This window comes from Echinops telfairi, unplaced genomic scaffold (genome assembly GCF_000313985.2).
Source record: "Echinops telfairi isolate 266 unplaced genomic scaffold, ASM31398v2 ScPeMD7_7467;HRSCAF=8505_1, whole genome shotgun sequence".
Classification (NCBI taxonomy): domain Eukaryota; kingdom Metazoa; phylum Chordata; class Mammalia; order Afrosoricida; family Tenrecidae; genus Echinops; species Echinops telfairi.
Window position 1 is genome coordinate 26,508,296 of NW_022111368.1, and position 23,103 is coordinate 26,531,398.

At 41.0% G+C, this 23,103-nt stretch overlaps 1 protein-coding gene across 1 annotated transcript in view; it reads left to right on the plus strand.

The window, feature by feature from the left end:
* The window catches only part of MGAT4A (alpha-1,3-mannosyl-glycoprotein 4-beta-N-acetylglucosaminyltransferase A), a 107,754-nt gene that overhangs the window by 49,300 nt on the left and 35,351 nt on the right, over positions 1 to 23,103 (plus strand). Inside the window, exon 3 of the mRNA XM_045283829.1 lies at positions 10,288 to 10,421. Within this exon, the coding sequence (XP_045139764.1) occupies positions 10,288 to 10,421 (134 nt within the window). The remainder of the gene's footprint in view (positions 1 to 10,287; positions 10,422 to 23,103) is intronic.

Genomic DNA, 23,103 nt, shown 5'->3' on the forward strand with positions numbered 1-23,103 from the left:
GCAGGGTTTTGTAAACCATACATAGGATTTTGTTTATAATCTAACAGCAGTAAGAAACCACTTAAGTGGTTTAAATCGAGCTTATTAAGAATAAGGCTGTAAGATTAAATTTTTGCAAAGATCACATTGACTGCAATGGGAAGAACGAGGATGTGGGAAGAAGAATAGATGTAGAAGACCCAGTTAAGATGCTCTAGTAGTTCATGTATGAGAAGATGAGCTTGGACTGTGTAGCCAGTCATAGTCGAGATCAAAAGAAGATGGATTTAAAAGTTGTGTAGACTGTGGGCACAAATGATAGTCTTCAAAAACTCATGGGAAGTTCCATTAGCTTTTCGTTCAACTTTTCTATAGACTTTCTGGAGCCCCCATGTGTATAGGAGGACATGGTGCTTGTCTAGTTTTATGGGCTGGAGTACAGTAAGTGATCAAAGATAAGTCCTAGATTTTTCCCCACCAAGTGACTGGGTGGATGACAATGCTTGCTAGTCCTTGACATAGGAACAGTAGAAGAGGCGTTTGGAAGAGAATATCATGTTAAATTTTTGATACAGTGTTCAATTTGGAGGTGATTTTGAGGTGTTGCATTGAACATGCCAACTAGGCAATTGTATATTTAGTCTTGGGACTCAATGGTGAGATTTAATGTTATGAATTATCACTTCTGTTTAAGAAGTTGGTAAAGAATAGGTATGGGTGAGATCAGCTGGGATCTCAGACGAAGCCTTGAGGTTTCTCTGGCAGCTGATTTCCAGAAAAGCAAAAGACACAGTGGACTATAGGTCCTGCCTGACTTTACCTGCAAAAACTGTACCTTGAGTCCTAAATTGTGTGTTAGGATAGAAAAGTGAGGCCTATGTCAAATATAATTTAAAGAGAATATTTGTTAAAAAAAAAAAAAAGCAAAAGAGGAAGCCAAGAAAGATAGAGCCAGAGAAAATGCAACTATAGAAGTGTATTTTCATGGACTATAAGGTAATAAAGAACTCATGGACTATAAGGTAATAAAGAAACCATAATAAGTGAAATAGCAACAGTATAAAGAAAAGTAATTTACTTGTGATTGAAAATTTATTGAATAATCAAAAATCAACAATGTCAACAATATTATTTCTACATTTTTCTTGATCTTAAAGAAATAAGTAGAATTTGAAAACTCCCAGGAAAGTGGGAGAGGAATGAAATAACAACAGTTGGTAGCTTTGTCAATTATAAGCACCATGAAGCTGGCACTTGATCTGTCTGGGATTATTTTAGATTGGTACATAACAGATGCATTACTACTGTTTGGATTGGAATTATTAGACAGTTTATTGAGCAAAGTCCTCAAGCCAGCGCTCTGCTTCTATCTCTGGTTCTTCGGCTCACCTTGCAGTTCTTTCATCTAAGGACGATTTGGCCATTTTGTTCCTTTTGCTGACATAATTCTTTAGAGCTCTCTCCTTAGCCTGTGTACATTTTTCTAGATCTAAAGTATATATCGAAGAACATCATATCAAACAAGACAGATTGGGTTGTGGTATGGTAACTGATAACCTCAAAATCTCAGTAGTTTAAGGAACCAAAGTTTATTGTTTGTTTTTTCTTCATAATACATGTCTGTTTTGGTTGTCTGGGGACATTTTATATCTTTGATTATTCAGTGATCCATGTTTGCAGACCAGTCACCATATTGAATGCTCTTTGCTACCAAACCAAAGAATGAAGATATCTCTGAAGGATTTCACACTGCAGTTATAATTACAGACCTCATAAGTCACTCATGCTGATGACTCTTTCGCCTCCTGGGCCCCTCCTGTTACCGCCAACTATAAGAGAGTCTGAAAACCCAACTCAGACCCAAAGAGTGTAGGAGAAAGGAAGTAGCTCTGGCTGCAATTTGCGCTTTCATTTCCTAGTGCTTGTGGCGCCCCTGAATGTGTTGATTGATTTAAGTTACTGAATTTAAATTTCAGAATCAAAACAGTATATTTGGGGAAATGGAATATACTCTGAACATGTCATCTAAAGAAAACAGTAACAAAAATTATTATGTTGGAGTAGATAATTTGCACTATTTATACCATTTTCATGTACATGCAATCAACATGCATTTTGTTTCTTCCATGAACAAAGTTTTAGAATTCCGTGAGGAAAACATTTCCTACGAATAGCTCACACTGAAGTTGTTACACTTAAAATCTGTATTCTGAACAGTTAAGTGTTCTGTCTTTAAATTTTGAGGTGGGTAAAAGAAAATGGACTTTGCCTCCACACACCATCTCAGAGAAGTTGAACTCTTCTGTTCTCGCCTGCTCCCTGTCAAATAAGTGTGCTATTCTTAGTAAAACATTTCCCATCCACTCACGCCATCCTAGGTGCTCTGGTGGAGTAGTGGGTTATGTGTTGGGCTGCTCACTGCAAGGTCAGCAGTTTGAAAGCTGTAGCCTCTCTGCAGGAGAAAGATGAGGCTTTCTACTCCCGAAGAGAAACTCCCAGGGCACTTCTCCTCTGCCTTACGGGATCGCTAGGAGGCAGGATCGATTTCTGCCTGGCTCCAGAATATAACCCAAAATTTTCTACTCATTATCTCTTTAAACATCCCATTAAACCCACCATCTTTTCTTAGATTACTTTAATTACTTTAATGTCATAGTAAATTTCTAACTGATCACCCCAGCTTTTACCCTTATGTTTTTGTGTCTATTCTCCACAACTTATCTATTCAAAATACATGTCAGAAGTTACCCCCGTGATTACACTTGTACAATGACTGTCTCTTGTACTCAGAATTAAAACTAAATTTAAGATTGTATGTGATCTGATCCCTTACTAATTCTCTGAATTTAAGCTCATTCTGCTTTAGGTACTGTAAAGCGGAACTGAGGAACAGGGAGGAAGACAGACATAACTGACAGGACAAGGGAGAGCAGAAACAGAAATAGCTTTACTGGGGGGGCAGGAGCTCCCGGACAAGGTTTCATGACCTAGGCCAACAGGTCAGGGAAGTCGTGCTCAGCAGCTGGGGGCGAGGGTTTATAAAGGCGTGGTGAAGAATGTATGGCAATCAGCATATGGGGTCTGGAAACTCTGAGAATTGCTTTCGACTCTTCGCGGCTTTCTTTGAACCCAGAAAATCTGGTTTCACTGGTTACCTCATCTGGCGTGACCTTTGGGATGTGCAGGGAAGCACATGCAGGGCCCGGACCTGCTTCTGCTTCAGCTTAGTCCAAACAGGGGCTGCCTAGTTTGGACCCGGCCCAAACATTCCAAACTTCTTAATATTGGTAATGGGGTGACGTTTTCTGTCTTAACTACTTCCTGCCAAGATAGGGCGAAGAAGTGGGGGGGTTAAAGGTTGAAGGTTTGGGGGCCAGGCCAGTCAGCCGCGCACTATGTAAGAGTGAAGAAGCAGGAGAGAAAATGTTTTGAGAATGATGTACAAATGCGCTTTAAACAATTGATGTGTGTATGGATTGCGATAACAGTTGTATGAGCCTCTAATAAAATGTTTAAAAACAAAAAAAAAGTGAAGAAGCTCATTTAAGGTCAGGTTGGAGATATCTTTCATCCTTTCCTGCAAGAATCCACAACCTTGAGCAATACCCCAGGCTTGGCGAGGGTGACAGGGGTCCAGTCAGGGTCTCCTCAGACTTCGGCCAATCCCAGCAGAGCCAACAACAGGTCAAGAATTGGAAGGACAGTCCCCCCACCTGGAGACACAAAGGGCCTGTCACTTTTCCAGGGGCAGTCGGACTTCCAGTGTCCGCTTTGACCGCATACAGGCCAGGGTTTGTTTGGAGCTTTAGTCCTGGGGCACTTTTGTGACCAGTGCCCTTCTCTGCACTTGAAGCAGGCACCAGGTGGTGGTCATTGTTCCCATCCACCCTTGCCCCACGCTGCCCTTCTGGGGCCTCGGGGGATCGCTGAGCCGCAGGGTTGCTACTAAGGCTTGGGTTGAAAATTTACCTTCTGCTGGAACCAGGCATCACGGGCTGACTGCCTGCTCCTCAGCTGTTAAAACCTTAAATGCCATATTTCCTAAATCTTGGACCAGGGTTTGAGGGCCTTTCTTCCGCTTTTTTAAGCTTTTAATGTAAAGCATCAGTTAAGCAGCTTAAAAAGGTGGCTGGATTCTCGTCAGGCTTTTGAGTGATCTTAAGATTATCAAAATTGACTCCTATATGGGAAATGGCCTGAAGCGAAGTCAGAGCACACTGAAGCATTTTATTTTGGCAGGCACGTCTGTCCCTACCTGCTTGATTGTTGATTTGATAACTTTAACCAGGTTTTTGTCTGGGAACCACCTAGGTTAGGGTTGGTCAAATGAACCTGGTTGGAGTGCTGCTGAACAGTGAGAAAAATGTGTTCACTCTTATCTGTGGTTAGGGTAGAAGAAAGGATGACAAAAATATCATGCCAGGACAAATCATAAGCTTGAGTTAAAAATTGAAACTCCTTAATATAGGTGGTGGGATCATTATAAAGGAGCCTAAACGCTTTTTAACCTGAGATAAATCAGTGAGAGAAAAGAGAACATGAACCGGACCACTCTCTCAGTCCTGGCCACTTTCCGGAGTGGACAAAGGACAAGGCGGGTTCTGCGGTCACATGTGCTAACTGGCGCGGGAGTGCAGACTCTGGTTCCTCCAGCAAGGCAGGTAGATCAGGAGAAGAAGACGTGGAGGGCTCCGGGTGGCCAGAATAGGGAGAGGGGTGAGAAGGAGGGGAGACAAAGTGTTCAGGCAGGTCCGAAAAGGCAGACACCGGGAGGTGGGTGGTGGGGTGGGGGGGTTCCAGAAGCGGGAGAGAAGGAATTTTCTATAGTCAAGAGGACTTGGGAAGGGGAGTAGGAAACACAGAGAAAGGGACGGGAGCTCAGAGGAAAGGCAGCCTGGGCATACAGAATTTCAGACTATTTGTGAGTTTACTGGCAGAAATTGTCAAGATTTCAGAGGATATTGAAATCAAAAGTGCGGCGATTAAAGTTGTTACTTCCCGGAGCTTTCTGACCCCTCCTTCCTGCCAGTCTCGGTGGCGACCAACCGTGGATTTGTGCTCTGTTCCCCTATCTGGGAGAAGTCTGTCAGAGGCTGTCAGAGTGTTGACTCAGAGGAGGCTGAGCAGGGAGGGGGCCAGGAAGGAGAGAGAGTGAGAGACTCCAGGGAGTCTGAGGGGTCTGGCTCAGGGAGGGGGCGGGTGTCCGAGGCACAGTGCCTCAGCCTTTGGGAGTTGAGGGGGTAGCGGAGGAGGTGATGGTGAGGGGTACCCAGAATATGGAGGAGGCCTTACTGGGGGCGCAGATAAGGAGTCAGGGGGTCCAGAGACAGACTGAAGGGGAGTACTGTCAGGGCCTGATTAAGAGAGTGTTTGGCTGAGAGACCTTGAGCTGGTTGACAGGTAGTAGAGAGGGATGTGAGCGAAGAAAGGAAAAGACCGGAACGTATAGGACTGTTGATTATTTGTGAGTTTGTTGACAAAAATTATTGAGGTTGCGGGAAACGCTAAAATTAAAAGTGTTATTTTCTGGCTAGCGTGACTCATGTCCAATTGGTATTGAGGCCAAACTTGGTTACAGGAAAAGACCAGGCGTTTAGGGCGGAGATCAGGAGCTAAACCCAAGTCAGTAAGGTTGGCAGTAGGCACCCCAAAGGACTGTCCTTAGGGGGTTGGGACAGAAGGCTTCCCATTGTGTCTCAAACTGCAGGGGGTACGGACAGAGGAGAAGTGCACTCCCTAGGCCCCGTTCGCACCATTCAGTCAGGAGGTGGCCCGGTAACCCTGAGAGGCGTCCCAATCAGAGCTAGGGGCCCAGTGGGAGAGTTCTGGACTCTCTGGAACAGGAAGGTTCCCTGGTGCACGCCTGTGGCTTTAACCGGCAGATAGGGACCTCCGATCAGAGAGACACAATGGAAGCCAAGGAAGGAGAAGGGGGCCTGGCTTTATGGCCGGTAAAAATGCAGTTTAGTTAGGCCTTTGTTCAGGGTGAGAGGAAGGGGAAGCAGAACATTTTAGAGAAAGCACTGTGGGGCTGCAGATGCAAAACACACAAACAAGTAGAAAGGGCTCAGACACACCCTCTGTGTTCCAGTCCAGTCCGAAGGTGCAGTGATTGCTCGGCCTAGGACTAGGAGTCCTATTATCAGCAGGAATCCCAGGAGGTGAACACAGAGACAAAAGGATGGTGGCCACATGAGAGAAGGGAGACACAGAGAAAAGATGGGCACGCGAAACTGGCCTTATCGTAGCACCCCTTTCTGGGAAAGGCAGGTCTTTCCAGCTCCTCTTGGTACTAGGGTTGCAGAATAAACCCCTGCAGCGGCGCCACGCTCAGCTTCCTAGCGTACTTGCTTTTCAGGGCTTTCAGCTAGTTAGCCTCCCACGGACCCTATGTTCCCTTATGAGTTTGCTGGTCCTCAGTGTCCAGAGCGACAAACGAGACTAACGAGACAGAACGAACATACAGAGAGAGATACTGACCAGAAGTTGCTCGTTCAGACAGGCTCCGGAGGTTCGAGAAGGGGGGGGCGGGTGCTGCGTCCCAGCCGAAGTAGGGCTGGGACAGCACAGAGCCCATGCCCCTATCTCTCCCGGGTTTCGTGCACCAAATGTAAAGTGGAACTGAGGAACAGGGAGGAAGACAGACATAACTGACGGCACAAGGGAGAGCAGAAACAAATAGCTTTATTGGGGGGTGGCGGGGAGCTCCCGGACAAGGTTCCAACAGGTCAGGGAAGTCGTGCTCAGCAGCTGGGGGCAAGGGTTTATAAAGGGGTGGTGAGGAATGTATGGCAATTATGGCAATCAGCATATGGGGTCTGGAAACTCTGAGAATTGCTTTCAACTTGTCTCTGCTTTCTTTGAACCCAGAACATCTGGTTTCAATGGTTATCTTATCTGGCCGGCTGCTGCTGACCTTTGGGATGTGCAGGGAAGCACATGCAGAGCCTGGACCTGCTTCAGCTTAGTCCAAATGGGGGCTGCCTAGTTCGGACCCGGCCAAAACAGATACATTGTCTTTCCTTGCAATTTCCTGGCTGGTTCATACTCATTCTTTCAGAGCCTTGCTGTTTCCTCTTCCTAGAAGGTACTTCCTCAACTGTTTGAGAGCTTTGGTGATCAGCTCAGATGATATGTTAGAGGGAGGTCCTTCCAGGAGGTACTCCTCTCCCCCTCCCCTCATTCTTACTCTGTATAATAAAGATCACCCTGTGAATACCATGTTTCTCCCCCCACCCCCACACCTTAAGTAGGTAAGCTTCATGTGTTTTCCCCCATTACGTCCTGATATTGAGAATAATTTCTTCCCTTTAATAGATGTTCTGTAAATAGGTGTAGAACAAATATATATCACTCTTTTGAGTCTTTGAAATTTCTTTGTCCTTAAAATGGAAGAGAGGGATATGACATGCTATTGGAGACATGATTTAAATCTTCAAGACTTCAGTATTCTTAATTTGTAGAATAAAGGTGGTAGACTAGTTAATATGCAACCCCTTAAATTTCATTCTACTTTTAGAGTTCTAGGAATTCTAAGTATTTTATAACTTCCCTAACAAGACTTAATTACTTTCAAAGTTAATGTGTATTGCTGTAAAACACTTAGACAATTAAGGCATATTTTTAAGATAATTATTTTTTAGAACATGCTTTGACATATATAGTTTAGTAAGTTGAATTGGTGATAGTTGTGATATACTTGCAACAATGAAGCACACAAAAAGAGTAACTGCTGAAGTACAACCATAAACCTCATGGAATTTGGTTCCTTGGTTTGGAGGTTTAGGGTCATGGTTTCATGGGACATCTCCGTCAATGTGCGTAGTGCACCTGTTCTATCTCCTAGTTCATTGGGTATTGCCTGGGGTCTAAAAAGCCTGTAAGTGATGTAAGTGACCATCTAAGGTATGGCAGTTGGTCTCCATTTACATGAAGCAACAAAGGAAGAAGGAGGGTCAGTGAAAGCGGGAGGATATGGAATATTTGGCAAATGGCTTCCAAGAACCAATTGCCTCTTTGCCATGAGATCAGAAGAACTGGATGATGCCAGATTTGTCAAAGATTCTAGAGATGAAGACTAATCCCAAAGGGGGGAAATGCAGAATAGAATTTCAAACATGCATGAAATTCAGAGCCAGAGACTCAATAAATCCCTGAAACTGTTACCTTTAAACTAAAAAATTCCGTAACTGAAACCAAACTCACTGCCATTGAGTCAAGGCTGGCTCATAGGGATGTTCCTGTGCGTTTCTGAGACTGTAACTGTGTATAGGATTAGACAGGCCAGTCTTTCTCCAGAGGAGCTGCTGGGAGTTTTGAACTGCCAACAATGTGAATTACAGCCCACATCCCCTAAAGTACCATTAAAGGCAAACAATGCTCTAGATCAGCTGTTCTCAACCTGAGGGTCATGACCCACCTGAGGGAGGGTCGAATGACCCTTTCACAGGGGTCGTCTAAGACCATATTTCCGATGGTTTTAGGAACCAAGACACTGCTCCTCTATCCGTGTCCAAGTGGGCCCGCCCACATGCAGAAATGCCCACATACGGGTCACCACAGCATGAAGAATTGTATTAAAGGGTCGTGGCCGTTGGAAGGCTGAGAACCCCTAGTCTAGATTAAGTAGTTAAAAACACCCACCTGGAGTATTTTGCTCTGGCAGGGATCAGTGACAACAGCAGCTCAGAAGAAGTAGACAATAACCTTGGGGGAAGCGACTTTTTTATGTTAACCAGAGAGGAACACTCAGAAAGGGAGGGTGCAAATGGTTGCACAGCTCAGAGATGGAATTAGGGCCATGGAATGGCACATGTGGAAGCAGTTAAATTGGTATGCTATTATGCGTTGCTTTCTATATTCTTAACGGCAACAACAAGGGACACATTTGAAAAAAAAGAAACAAGGTGCCCGCAGTCAGCTCTGTTACAGCGTATGCATTCCTAAAAATCACACTGTGCAAAATTGTACAATATAGTGAGCAAAATGAAGCACCTTTTTTTATGTGTTAAATGGTTAAAAAATACATTAATGCTACACTTAGTAAGATACTAGGGTTAGAAAGTGACCTGCAGTTTGTTTGTGGAAGTAGGCTTTAGACGAGTTGCAGGTGGTAGGTTATTGTGAACTCGTGCAAGGTGGATTCTCTGATGGAAAGCTGCCGTCCACGGGTTGGTGTGATTCATGGCCTGAGGGCACTGAGGTAGCTAGTAGATATGGGTGGGTGGGTGGGTACGTTTGCTGTATTTCTGCATGGCTTGGTTAAAATTTCTGAACTCATTTCATATGGGTCCAATATTCTTTCACCTAGTAAGTATGAAATTTACATGATGGTAAAATTGTTTCCTAATATTAGTCATGTTGAAACAACGTTTGTTTAGAAAACAACTAGGATATTAGAACTGGTTATAATTTTACACTAAAAATAGTTGCACAAGTGGTAGTTTCTGTATGCTCTCCCCTAGTTTTCATGAATCTAAACACTTCACGAACATAATACCTTGATCAAAGCCAGGAAATTAACATTGGTGCTGTACTGTTAATTAACCTCAGATCTTATTCCCATTTTGTCATTTGTCCTTTTATAACAGTTTTTCTGTTCCAGAATCCAATCCAGGATCTCATATTTCATTTATTTGTCATGTCTTAGAGTACTGACCAATTGTTTTTGTGGCACATTCCCCCAATTTGGACTTATCTTTGCTCCTGGTTAGATTGGGGTTATGCACTTTGGCAAGAATATCATACAAGTATTAGTCCTTCTCAGGGTATCCACAATTGGAAACGTGAAGTCACTGCGGAAGACAGTAGTTCTTAAGATTTGCCTGGTAGCCCTTAGTTTTAATTGCTTAGTAACATCAATTATTTATATTTCACAGTCATTTGTTTTTAGTGTGAGGCTTAATGTTTAATTTTTATCATTTTTTTGAAACTTTTTTATATGCTTAAGCCAAGTGGAAAAGAATAACAGTATTATTAAGGTATGCTTTTGTGGCCTTTGGTTATTTTTCTTTCTGAAATCTATTATGTCTTAATCCCTCAATGATTTCTATCAAATCGGGGCCCCTCCTGGCACAGTGGGCTAAGCAGACCCCCCACCAGCCAGTCTGAGGAGAAAGATGAGCCAGTCGTTTTCCGTAAAGACGTACAGCCTTGGGGACCGTATGGGACAGTTCTCTGCCCTGTCACAGGAGCCGAAGTTGAATTGACAGCAGTGTGTGGGTAATACTTTTGGAGCAATAGTGTTGTTCTAAATTGTCTTTATTAACATCTTTATTTTATATAATTGCTATCATTATTTTGTTTCAGTTTCAGTAGTAATGGGAATTCCCACAGTGAAGAGAGACGTTAAATCTTACCTCATAGAAACACTTCATTCCCTTATTGATAATCTGTATCCTGAAGAGAAGTTGGACTGTGTTATAGTAGTCTTCATAGGAGAGGTAATTATTTAATTGTTATTTTATTCCACATATAATCTATAAATGTTGAAGCTGTAATTGGATATTTGAATATGGTTTTATAAGCGTTTTTAAAATGTAATGAGTAAAGGTTAGGGGTCCTGATTAATGTAAGTATGATTTGTTGCATTTCCCTTAGCTTCTCTCCTGCAGCTACAATCCAACAATGCTGTTTTCTCTCAGCTGAGTCATATTTCAGGCAGTCTCCAGGTTAAAAACGAGATCAGTCCTTAACTGTGTCTTTAAGAATGTTTAAGTCTTTCAGAACAGGACATAAAGTTCTTAGCCTTATTTACTTTAGTACAAAAAGGATCAAGCCTTTTCTGCGATTTAAAAGCTGCATGTGCAGCTAGTGAAGGTGATTGTGATGAAGAATGTATTTCAAATAGGAGTTGGTTCTGTTATTTCACAGCAAGGACAAATTTATATAAATGTAAAGTGAATTTTAAGCATAGCCAGCACTGTCCTGCTTAACGATGGCACACAGTCCCACAGCTTTGAAAGTGTGTGACTCTCCATGGCTCTGCTAAGTTAGTTTTACAAACCAGGCTCCTGAAAAGACTAACTCTTAGGAGTCTCCCCTTCCAAACATCAGCTTGTAACTTTTTCTATTAGAGTTACACAACAAATTGTAAAAATTCAGGTCTGTTCCTGTTTTGCTTCATCAGCCATTGTCGAACTGATTTTATCTCCTGGTTAAAAGACCAGTAAGAGTTGCCTGTGAGTCAGATGTCCAAAACCTGGGGGACTGCCTGCATGTACTTGTATATAGATCTTTAGTGAGTCTCAGTTCCTAGCTCTCAGGTATAAATTTGGAGGTTTGCATTTATACTCTTTAGAAGTTCTGAAACGTGAGAAAGGTTTAGACTAAATTGGGGTTTTTAAAATCTATTTTCCTCCGAACTTTTTAAGTCCCCTTGTTTGTAAATGAGTTTTCTGTAATATTTTTTTAAATATTGTGGACATTTTTCCATGTTAAAAACAATAAATAGCATTGTGTCATCATTTTATGACTATATGTAACATTCCATGTACAATTTTAACATAATTTAATTGCTGATTGATAAACATTTAGATGTTTATAAAGTTTTTTCTATTAACAACACTGCACTGTGAATTCCTGTAAATAAATTGTTGTCTAATTGTGTAGTTACTGACTTAAAATGAATTCCCAAGTATAGAATTGATATACACAGAGGCTGTATACATTAAAATTTTGATACATGGCCAAAGTGCTTTATAAAAGTTGAACTGATTTAATCACTTCTAATAGTCAGGGAGAGAGCTTGTTCTGTCTATATGATCTGCTAGGTAGTATTAATTTTCCCCCACTTTTTTTTTTTTGGCCAATTCTATGGGTAAAATGGAGTCTGGTTTTATTTCACTTGATTTCTTTGCTAGTGGAATTAGATGTTTACTGATATGTTTGTTGAACACTTGCATATAATTTTATTACCTTTACAGTTTCTATTTTGGGTTTTGAATTTATAAGAAATGTTCATATATGGGGAAATTTAATGTCATGAAAAATTTTCATTTTTCTCATACATGAAAATTAAATTCTATCATATTATGAACAGTTGTCCAGTTTCTCATTTTTGTTAACCTTGTGATGTTTTTGTCTTTTGTAGAAGTTTTACATTTAAAATAATTAAACCTGTCAATCATGTATCATAAACCAATACACATTAAGTTGTGATGAATCAGAGCCACATTGATCACACCTAACTACAGCGGAAATTGATACAGCTTTTTGTAATTTGGCCATATCTCATTGAATTGCAGTACTTGTTTATGTAGCCACATAGAATTTCAATATTTCAAAGAAAGTAATATTCTAAACCTAAGAATCATTTTAATAGAGTTAATTGCCTATAGACAATTTAATGTTTTTACAACTAGATTTGATTCTATATGATTGGTAGTTTTAAGCTAAGTGTCCTGGTAGGCTGGGACCCATGCAGAACTAGTCACAAGTGCACATGTTCTGTGACTTGGACTCTAAACTGTATTTGCATGGGATCGTTCCTTGATGTAGATTTCCAGCCTTTCCCTTAGCCTCTATTTCTGTCTTCTTGACAACATTCCACTTACTCATCACTTATCTCTTTAAACCCACATTTTGCATATATGACCACGGTAAAAAAATTTACTATCAGAGTATTTTGTGTGTTCACAATATATGTTGGGTAATCACTAGCACCAATGTGTGAGGCAAGGGTAAAGTTGGCTGTCATGGTTAAGTACCAACTTGGCTGGGTCATGGTTTTCAGACTATTTTGGCCAGGGGTTCTCAAACTACGGCCCACGGGCCACATGTGGCCCACCGAGGACATTTATCCAGTCCACCGGGTGTTTTTGCCCTGTTTTGTTTTTTTACTTCAAAATAAGATATGTGCAGTGTGCATAGGAATTTGTTCATAGTTTTGTTTTTTTAAACTATAGTCCAGCCCTCCCAACGGTCGAGGGACAGTGAACTGTCCCCCTGTTTAAAAAGTTTGAGGACCCCTGATTTTGGCAAATGGTAATGATGTAATTTGGCAATTATGCAATGATTTAGTCATCTTCCATTTTGTGATCTGCTGTGTTCATGCGTTATTTTTATGTAACCCTGATGTTTGCATAACAACCTGGTCTTGGGAACCTAAGAGATCAGTAAGTGAGAAATGGGTATATTTAAATCTTTTATGAGGAACTCCTAAGTGATCTGCAAGATATTCTAATCTTCCCCAACTGGTTTAGACAATAAAGGGTTATAATCTTCTGCCCTATTTGGCTTTACATTCTTGTGATTCTTTTTTTCTTGAAAGGAGGGTTTCCCCTCTGGGAGGCGAAGAGGACCCAAAATGTAATTTTCAGTTACATATTTGATCCTTGTTCTCCTCCAATTATTTCCCTATTAAGAGTCCATTGACATATAATTTGTTGAAAATTCTCACCAGGCTTTGAACAGTTGACCACTGGTGCTTTATCTGGAACAGTGGTTCTCAGCCTTCCCGACGCCTCCACCCTTTCATACAGCCCTCATGGTGTGGTGATTCCCCCAACCATGACGTTATTTTTGTTGCTACTTCATAACTGTAATTTTGCTACTCTGATGAATTGGGGGACCCTTGTGAAAGGGTTGTTCGACCCCTAAGGGGGTCACAACCCACAGGTTGAGAACCACTGATCTAGAATGTCAGGAGGAGCTAAGAATGAATTCTTGTCACCCTGAAGGATCTCTGATATGATCACACTTTAAGATTGTATCATTCTTGTGTTTATTTTACTTAGAATTTAATCGATAGCTTTTGCATTCTCACATTCTTATTGTCTGCATGTCTCAGTTATTACAGTATATAATTTATGCTATTATTTATCAACTTATTCTTTATATTATTTCTATCTTATGATCCCATCTCAGAAAATGTTTACTACAATTTTTTTCAGTATTATCTGTCTATAATTTTTATTTTTTTTCCTACATTATTTTTAAATCATTTTATTAGGGGCTCATACAACTCTTATCATAATCCATACATACATCAATTGTGTAAAGCACATTTGTACATTCATTGCCCTCATCATTCTCAAAACATTTGCTCTCCACTTAAGCCCCTGGCATCAGGTCTTCATTTTTTCCCCTCCCACCCCATCCTACAATATTTTTAATTAAATTTTTTTTCTGCTCAGCATTCAATTTCTGGCCTTACTTTTGGGGGGCCCCTCTATGAATCTTTTTTTTAATACAATCTTTTAAACAAACAACTCCAAAGCTAAGAACTGAGGATTATAGTTTGGAGTTGGCCTCATCTTCTAAATCTTGATTTTCAGAAAACTTTATCTTTCTCCAGCAGAGTGGCTGGTGGGTTTGAACAGTTCACTCGGTAGTTAACAGCCCAATGTATAACCACTGTGCCACTAGGACTGCTATTTAAAATAACACACTTTGTAGATCGATTAGACAATGTGCATGTATAAATCAGTTTTGTCCCAGAGATTAAAAATATATAGAAAGACAGCTGATGACTTAGGGACATACTGTAATCTAGAAGCAAGATTTATTGTATAATGAAGTTTCAATCTCTTCCTGTAAGTCCCTCATTTTTATCCTTCAGTGAATATTTGACTAATAAATGAAAGACTATTTAGAATAAAATCTATATTTTTGCCTTTACTGAAAAATATAACAGGCAATCTTCTCCCCTAAAGACACCCACATTACTCTGTGTCCATCACTAGCTTTTATGTCCATTATCAACTGAAGAGATGGTAATGAAACATTCATAATGTAGCACATTTGTGCATACAGCACATATAATCTCAGGTGCAACTATTCAGCTCTGCCATTGTGGTGAGGAATCGGCCATCGGCGATAAACGAATGGGTGGAGTTACACTCCAGGCAGAGTTGACTTGACAGTAACAGGTTGATTCCTGCTCTGAGGAAGATGGAAAGCCCTTAGAGGATTTTGAGTTGTTGTCTGGTGGCCAGGGCCGGTCCCGACTCCTCAGGACCCTGTGTATACGAGCATGAAGCTCTGCCCAATCCTGTGCCAGCATCCAAATCTTGGCCAACTTGAGTCCATTGTTGCAGCTACTTTGTCAGTCCATCTGCTGGAGGGTCATTTTCATTTTTGATGACCCTCTACCAAGTATGATGCCCTTCTCCAGGAACTGGGCCCTCCCGATGATATGTCCCACGAAACAGTGAGGCAGGGTCTCACCACCCATCTTTCCATGGAGCATTGTGGCTGCCCTTTTGATACCTTTGTTCATTCTCTGCCAGCCCATGGTCTATCCAATATTCTTTGCCAGCAACATAATTGAAATCAGAATTTTTTTTTAATTTAAGGGCACTTTTTGAAAAACTTTATTTTGAAATTTTAGATGTGCAGAGAAGTTGCAAAAAAATGTACAACGAATATACCCGTCACTTTAATTCCCCTAATGTTAAAAACGTAATTCTAGTACAGTTAACCTGGAGGAGCCTTTGTGGTCTACGGGATAGCATCTTGGGTTGCTAACTTCAAGGTTAGCAGTTCAAAACCACCAGCTGCTCCTCGGGAGAAAGACGAGGTTTCTACTACTGGGAAAATTATAGTCTCAGAAACTCACTGAGGCAGTTCTACCCTATCCTATAGGTTTGCCATGACTCAGAATTGATTTCATGGCAGTGGGTTTGGTTTGGAACCAAAAATCGGGAGATTAACTCTGGTGTACCTTTGAGTTTGACCAGTTGGTCCACCTGCAGTCATTTTTCTGTTGTAACTTTGAGTCCAGATACCACATTGCATTTAGTTAATAAGAGTTCTTCTCTCCTAGTCTTTGAGGCTAGGCACTTTGGGTGACTCCTACTCAGTTTTATAGAATGTCTTAATTTGAAGGTTTCTGGTGTCTCATGACTAGGTTGTAGTTATGGCATTACTCAACCACTTGAAAGGATAAGAGCAGAAGCAAAGAGACTACATAGCAAACTAATAATAACAGCTTGGATTGGGATTATATCCCCCCCCCTTTTTTTGGAGGGGGGATTATATTCTTGCAAATCATGTGATATAATTGAATTATGGACATATTTTGAACTGAACGAGTTCTGACCACAAGAAGATTTATTAACTGGCAGACAGCGTATGTAACTTGGGTGAAGGGGAAGGCACAAACCAAGTATTTCAAACCATTACTATATCAACAGATTTAGGAGACAGGAATGAAGAACGGGCATGACAGATGTACTGCAATAGAAGAAATGCTTCCTTCTCCCTCCTCTTCCCTGTATATCCTTTTAACCTCCGCGTTCTCAATCTTTACAATGGCTCGATTGTCTTAGAGACCAGTCAAGCTAACTAGTGTTTGCCTGCCTTTGTTGGTAAGTCAGCATTGATTTAAAATTTCAAGTGGGTAGAAATATGTCTTCCCTGGACTGTAGGAAAATAAAATTTACTATGAGGTTGCAGCCCCATCTAGCATACCTCTGTCCTTCAGGCGCTTTTGACTTGTGATTTGTCAAATTGTCTTCTTGGTGTTCTCTACTAGGTAGAGTGACATGGACGTCAGTCATGATGAACTAACAAAGATTAGACAGACTCTAGAGCCGTGGCTCTCAACCTTCCTCAGGCCACGACCCTTTCATACAGTTCCTCATGTGACCCCCAACCATAACATTCTTTTCGTTGCTACTTCATCACTGTAATTTTGCTACTGTTATGAATCCGGTGACCCCTGTGAAAGAGTCATTCGACTCCCCCTCTCCTGCAGAGGGAGGGGTCGTGACCCACAGGTTGCGAACCGCTGCTCTAGACCCACTGAAATGAAGCATAAAAAGAGGTCTGTAAGGTTGGCAGTTTGAATACACCCAGAGATGCCTCCAAAGAAATACCTGGCAGTTTATTTCCCAAAATCAGCGTTGAAAACTGTAACACGGAGTTGCCGTGAAGTGGAATTGATGGCACCTAAATATCTACAGATGGGTCATGTGCTAGAGCCATGCTCTCTAAAGAAGAAGAAAAACAAAAGATGCTTAACTGCACAGCACTTGCACTGTCCATTATCAAATAAAAATATTGTTCTCTCAAGGAGCAAGAAAGTGTGACCGATAACCAGGAGAAAATTGGTAAATAAAAACAAAGTTAAAAATGAAAGAGATGATGGAACTGGCCAACGAGGACAACAAAGCAGATGACATAAACATTCTTAAACTTTGAAGAAAACTAACAAGCAGTGAAATGGAAGATTTAAAAAAATCAACCTTTTGTGCCATCTTGGAGCCTGTGGAGGCCCTACTGGGAATAGGACTTGTAAACCAGCAAATATATGTGGAAGGCTCTGGTTCAAGGTGTTTTTTTTTGCTCGTTATAAATGGGGTGTCAGAAACCAGAGGGAGCAGAGCACACAGCTCTTCTTCAAATTGAAGGTGTTTGTGCCTGAGGTGAATCCAAGTTCTACTTGAGCAAGAGATGTGCTGTGTGTACAAAGCAACGAAATAGCTGTGATTACGGGTGGTACACCTAACAAAATCAGAGTCACCTGGGGAAAGGTGACTGAACCCATGGGAATTGTGGCATAGTTCAGGCCAGATCCCAAAGCCATCGGACTAGATCCCAAAGCCAGATCCCAAAGCCATCCCTGCTAAGGCCATCGGATGCAGAATTGGACTGATGAGTACTCCCCCAAGGATTTAAACTTACTGAACAGTAAATACTGAAAATTGTGGGTTTTTAAAATATCAAAAGGAATTTACATTAGGAACAAGAAAACAAAGAATAGACCTGAGAATACGGACTATACCAAGGACAAAAGGGATATTGGATAGGGATAGTGAATCACATCAAGACAAAACTTTTAAACGTACACGCAACTAACAACCACACTTCAAAGTGTCTGGCGCAAAAACAAGGAGCACTGAGAGGAAAAATAGACAAATTCACTATCTTTGTTGCAGATTTAAGCAATACTGGACTCAAAACGTAATCATTGTGAGAATGGTGCAGAACAAAGCATTGATTTTTTAGTACTTGGTAGAACAAATCGAAAATGAGTAAGGATAAGAAGAATTGACCAGAACTGTCAACCCGGTGGGTTAAAGTCATGAGATACTTAGAATGCAGTCATCACAGTTGAGGACACTGAGGGGGAACTGTCTTATTGTTACGGCCTCTCTGAGGAAACCGATTTATGATTGCTTCTGTTTTCTACCTTCCTAGGACTGAAGTCAAATACAGCAGTGCTACCTAAACTTTCTGCTGAGCATTTCATTGACCCTGTGTTTTCCGTTTGTGTGTATGTAGTATATATATAAATTACATATGTGTGTTACTAATGGCGTAGTGGTTAGGTATTGCGCTGCCAACCTCAAGGTCAGCAGTTCGAAACTACCAGCTACTCTAAGAGAGAAGGGTGAGGCTTTCTACTCCCATAAAGAGTTACAGTCTTAGAAACCCACAGGGGCAGGTCTGCTCTCTCTTATAGGGTTGCTGTGAGTCAGAATGGGCTCGATGGCAGTGAGAGAACAGACACATTTAAAATGAGGGATATGCCAGTGGATTTTCCTCTCAATTTTATTCATTTTGCTTTTATTGTTGTCTGCAGGTTATTTTATACATCCTCTTGAGGGCACTGGCAAAAACCTAATTAACAAGTGAACTAATTAAAATATTCTTTTTAGCACTGTTTATTTTTTTAGGTTTTTAATAGACATTTATCAGACTTGGGCTTAAATATCAAATTATCATAGAGACTTTCCTGTTTACTAGGTTATCTCTGTTCTTATTTCATTCTATCTTTATGATTTATTGGGTGTTATAGTTACATAATCTGTTGTCAATTTGAGGCTTAAGAGTGAGGGGGTGGAGTTTAGCATGTCAATCAGGTAACAGCTTGATGACTTCATTTGGAGGGGATAAGGAGATAAATAGCGTTTTGGAGGTGGGACACAGGCTCACTCCCTGCAAGACACACTCTCTCTGCTGACAAGACACATGGGATTATGCCGATGACAGTGAGAGCCCTGGACCTGAAGGGACCACGTGGAGACCTATGCCAGTGCTGAGATGCTTCCACCGTTACTGGATCCACAAGACTATCCTCCCACTGGCCTGTGAGCTTCCTGAATTCAGCATTATTGCATGTGTTTTGTGAGTCTAAGGAGGAATTTATATATTGGTATCAGACATATGGGCTAATATCAGCCTTATGGGCTTGATCTGGACTGTGCTGGGATATTTTCTCAATATTCAATTGCTCTTGTATATAAAGCTCTTTCTTATCCACATATGAGTGTCTGCATTCGTTTCTCTAGTCCACCCAGACTCACACTTTGGGTAAATCTACAACAGGCCTCCTGGAAGTGTTAAAGAGCACAGTAACACGTTGAGGACTGAGGTGAGCCATGGTATTTTTAATTGTCTCATATGCATGTGAAAACTGGTTGATGAATAAGGAAGACTGGAAAAGAATTGATGCTTTTGAACTATGGTGACAAAGAATATTCAAAGTACCATGGACTTCCAGAAGAGCAAATGGAATCTGCCTTGGAATAAATACAGCCAGAATGTTCCTTAGAAGCACAGATGACGAATCAATGTCTCGAGTCCTTTGGGCATGTTGTGAGGGAGACTGGTTCCTGGAAAAGGACATCATGCTCGGTAAGGTGGAATGTCAGCGAAAAAGGAGACCGTGGTGAAATGGATGAACACTGTGGCTGCAACAAGGGACTCAAACACGTAATCCAAAGCATTGCTTCATCCCAGATCTCTGACGCATTCTAAGTTCTGCAGGTAGAGCTCTTGTTTATGTATTTATCAGCGTATACTCATGCTTGGTGAAGTAGAGAAGCAGCGCAAAAAGAGGAAGGCCCTCAATGAGACGGATCGACACAGCGATTGCAATGATGGGCTCAGACATACAAGAGCAATTGTGGGATGGCCCAGGACCGGGCAGTGGTGCCTAGTGTCCCTGAGAGTTGGAACGAACTTGGTGGCACCTAGTACCAGCTAAGAGCTTGATGATAAGGATACAAGATGTCTATATAATGTCTGACGACAGGGCTCAGCTCACGATACAGTCACCAGGTACATATCAGCAGAACGAAGGGAGTAGAATGTAGATTTAGGTAAATTTATAGCTGAAGAACATTTTTTGAAACCAAGTGTTTTTTTTTTTCTCTTCAAATTATTTAAAATTCAGCCCTTTTTGCTTTATGCTTCATGTTTTTTCTTTAGTGCTTAAAACCGCTACCTCTATCTGGGTAACTTGTTTGTTTTACAGCATCCTTTAGTCTCCGATATTTACCACCTTTGCTTATCTTTCTTTTTTTATTCCCCTGTTCAATCTGGGTTGTCCTAAGCCGAGAGGCAGAAAGCTTAGGAAGTGTCTCCTTGCATCTGTTGTGGGAACCGTGGGAGCAGACAGTACCTGCTCCAGATTGCTTACCTTTCACAGCGCCTTGACAGCACACTGGAAATTAATTCCTATGATTTGTTACAGAAGCGTTTCTTCACTCCAACTTCATTTATCATCTTTCCTTTTGTTAAAGAAAAAATCACTAACTTGGCAAATTTTATTTATAAAAGAAAACTTTTCAACTATTAACCCACAGTGAGTAGTCATTTATAGCTTTAATACACAAAGGGACTTCAAAGCTTATGAGAAAATGATTTAAAAGATGATTAATTTTCCCTGCAACTTTTTGAAGCCTCCTAGTCTTTGCTACATTCATTGTAAGCATATATTATTGTGCTTTCTACTGCATTCGTTGGTAATTCTACAGGACATTCTATCTTCTACCTAGTGCATGTTCCAAAAATGGTAGGAGTCAGTTTACATATTGGTTCTTTTTCATAGAAAGTTTCTCTGCTAACGGTTGACTTTATTGCAGTTCCTTGCCTGCTATGGCATTTCTCAAAGGTTTATTTCTTTGTAAATGAGGCTATATAAAATATCGATTAAAAGTACCACAGACTGGCATTGAACCACTACATCTATCTACCACTTTCATGTCATTTCTACATCACTGGCAACATTGATTCTTAAGCAAAGAAGATTCTGGTGTGTCTGTGTTGAATTGTTAATAATCGCCGTGGCATTTTTTAATCCTCCTCATACACTTCTTCAGTCCTTACGAGCTGAATGATCTCTGCTCCCAGAGTGTGCTGTGGGCACATCCTGAAATGGTGGTTGTTATTTTATACATTGAATTTTGCCAGTCAGTGTTGTTTTTTACCTTCTTTTTTGTATGACTTGTATTATATGTGAGATATAATTCACATACCATATAATTCACCCATGAAGAATATGCAGTCTCACGGCTTTTAGTGTTTTCAGAGTTGTGCACTGTCCCCACCATCTGTCAATGTAAACCATTTTTGTTACCCCCAAAGAAACGCTGTAACCTTTAGCAGTCCCCCTTCAATCACACATGCCCTCCGGCCCTCGGGTCTGGGCCTTTCACATGAGTGCAATCAGACAGTAGGCTGTCCGTCTGCTGTGGCTGTGGCTGCTGCTTTCACTCGGCATGTCGTCAAGGCTCTTCCATGTCGTAGTGTGTATCAGTAATATCATTTGGTTTTAAAATAAAAATATTGAAGCGCGGTTAACCGTAGAGAACACTTGATTCTCCACAAGAAATGTGGTTTCTTCTTTTACGTGGTATGCCTGTTTCCCTCCCCAGTTATCCCAAGCCTGTCATTTGGCTGTTATTGTTGCTAGGTACCATTGACTCGATTTCTGCCTTTAAATTCTTTAGAGAGTACGTGTTCCAAGTTTTAGATACAGAGAGAGGGCCTCAGAATCAGATGATAGCATTACCTTTTAAAAAAGATCTCTACATGCCTTTAAGAAGAGCTCAGGAAGAAGAGAAATGTGCAAGAACACAGTGATCTCCTGACTGGTGCCAGCGTTCAAGAGGAGAGAGAAGCAAACCAAACCCAAATCACTGCCATCGAGTCGATTCTGCTCATGGTGGCCCTGTAAGAGGGAGCAGAACTGACCCTAATCTTTATAGGAGTAGACAGGTTCGTCTTTCTCCCAAAAAGGGGCTGGGAGCTTCAAGCTACTGACCTTGAAGTCAGTGGCTTTAAGCATAAGTTGCCACTGTGCCCCCAGGGAGCGCTAAGTAGGGACAAAGATTAGCTTGACTGTGTGTTTCTTGGGCAGATGTGGGTTAGTTTCTTTAGGAAATCACAAAACTGCTCCCACAGCTAGTATCATAAATGCTTGATTCTGTTATATAAAAGTGACTTATTTACAGTACTTTAAGGTATAGTAATGTATATCATTCACTTTATTTCATAAATTGTATTACATATTATATAACAAATCACATTCACATAAGCATATGCCTTCTCATTTCATGCTTAGGCAGCCTACTGGGGATAGGGAACTTGTCTCATTTATCTTTGTAAACCTGCTTCCTTGGGCAGGCAAATCACTGACCCTCAATTAGTTGGAATTTCAGGTTATTGTTGAACATATTGAAGTTTATATGAACCATACTAGATCATACTCTCCAAATGTATAGTCTGGCAAGAAGTATGATACTTATTGGTTAAACAGTGGATAATCTTTTATTTCCAAAGAGGTTAGTAATATTGAAGTTCCTAGGAAAGAAAAACGTTTTGAGCTGTATTCAGTTATAGCTCCATCATTCTTTGTTAAGAATTTGAAGGATGTAGTCTTAAGATAATCTTGTTACTAGACTGTCTTTCCAATTGAAGGCTATCTCCCCTAGTCAGTAGGCATAACAAATCAGGGAGGAGGCTTACCACACAAGAAAAGCATATTATTAAGAGAAAAGGGCACCTTGCCAGGGAAGACATGGATAGCCTTAAAGTAATGCAGATCACGTCTCTCCAAACAAAGGAACCAGGGAAGGTTTTAAAGGGGATTGGTGGCATAAAGGAGACACAGCTGTAGAGTAAGCAATCTAAGACACATGTTATATTACAAGGACATGCAGACTAAAATAGTCAAAGTTTAGGTGTGATAGGCCGAGTTCTCTGGAGAAGCAAAACCAGTGATTATAGCTATAGATGTAAAATTTATATCAAGAAAAGGTCCCACCACTATAGATGTGAATAAGTCTAGTCATTTCACGGCTATGTTCACATGCTAAGCTGGAGACTTATCCTTACTCACATAACTGCCAGGGTTGATGAAGAAGGAAGACCCCAATTGTTGGATGCAGA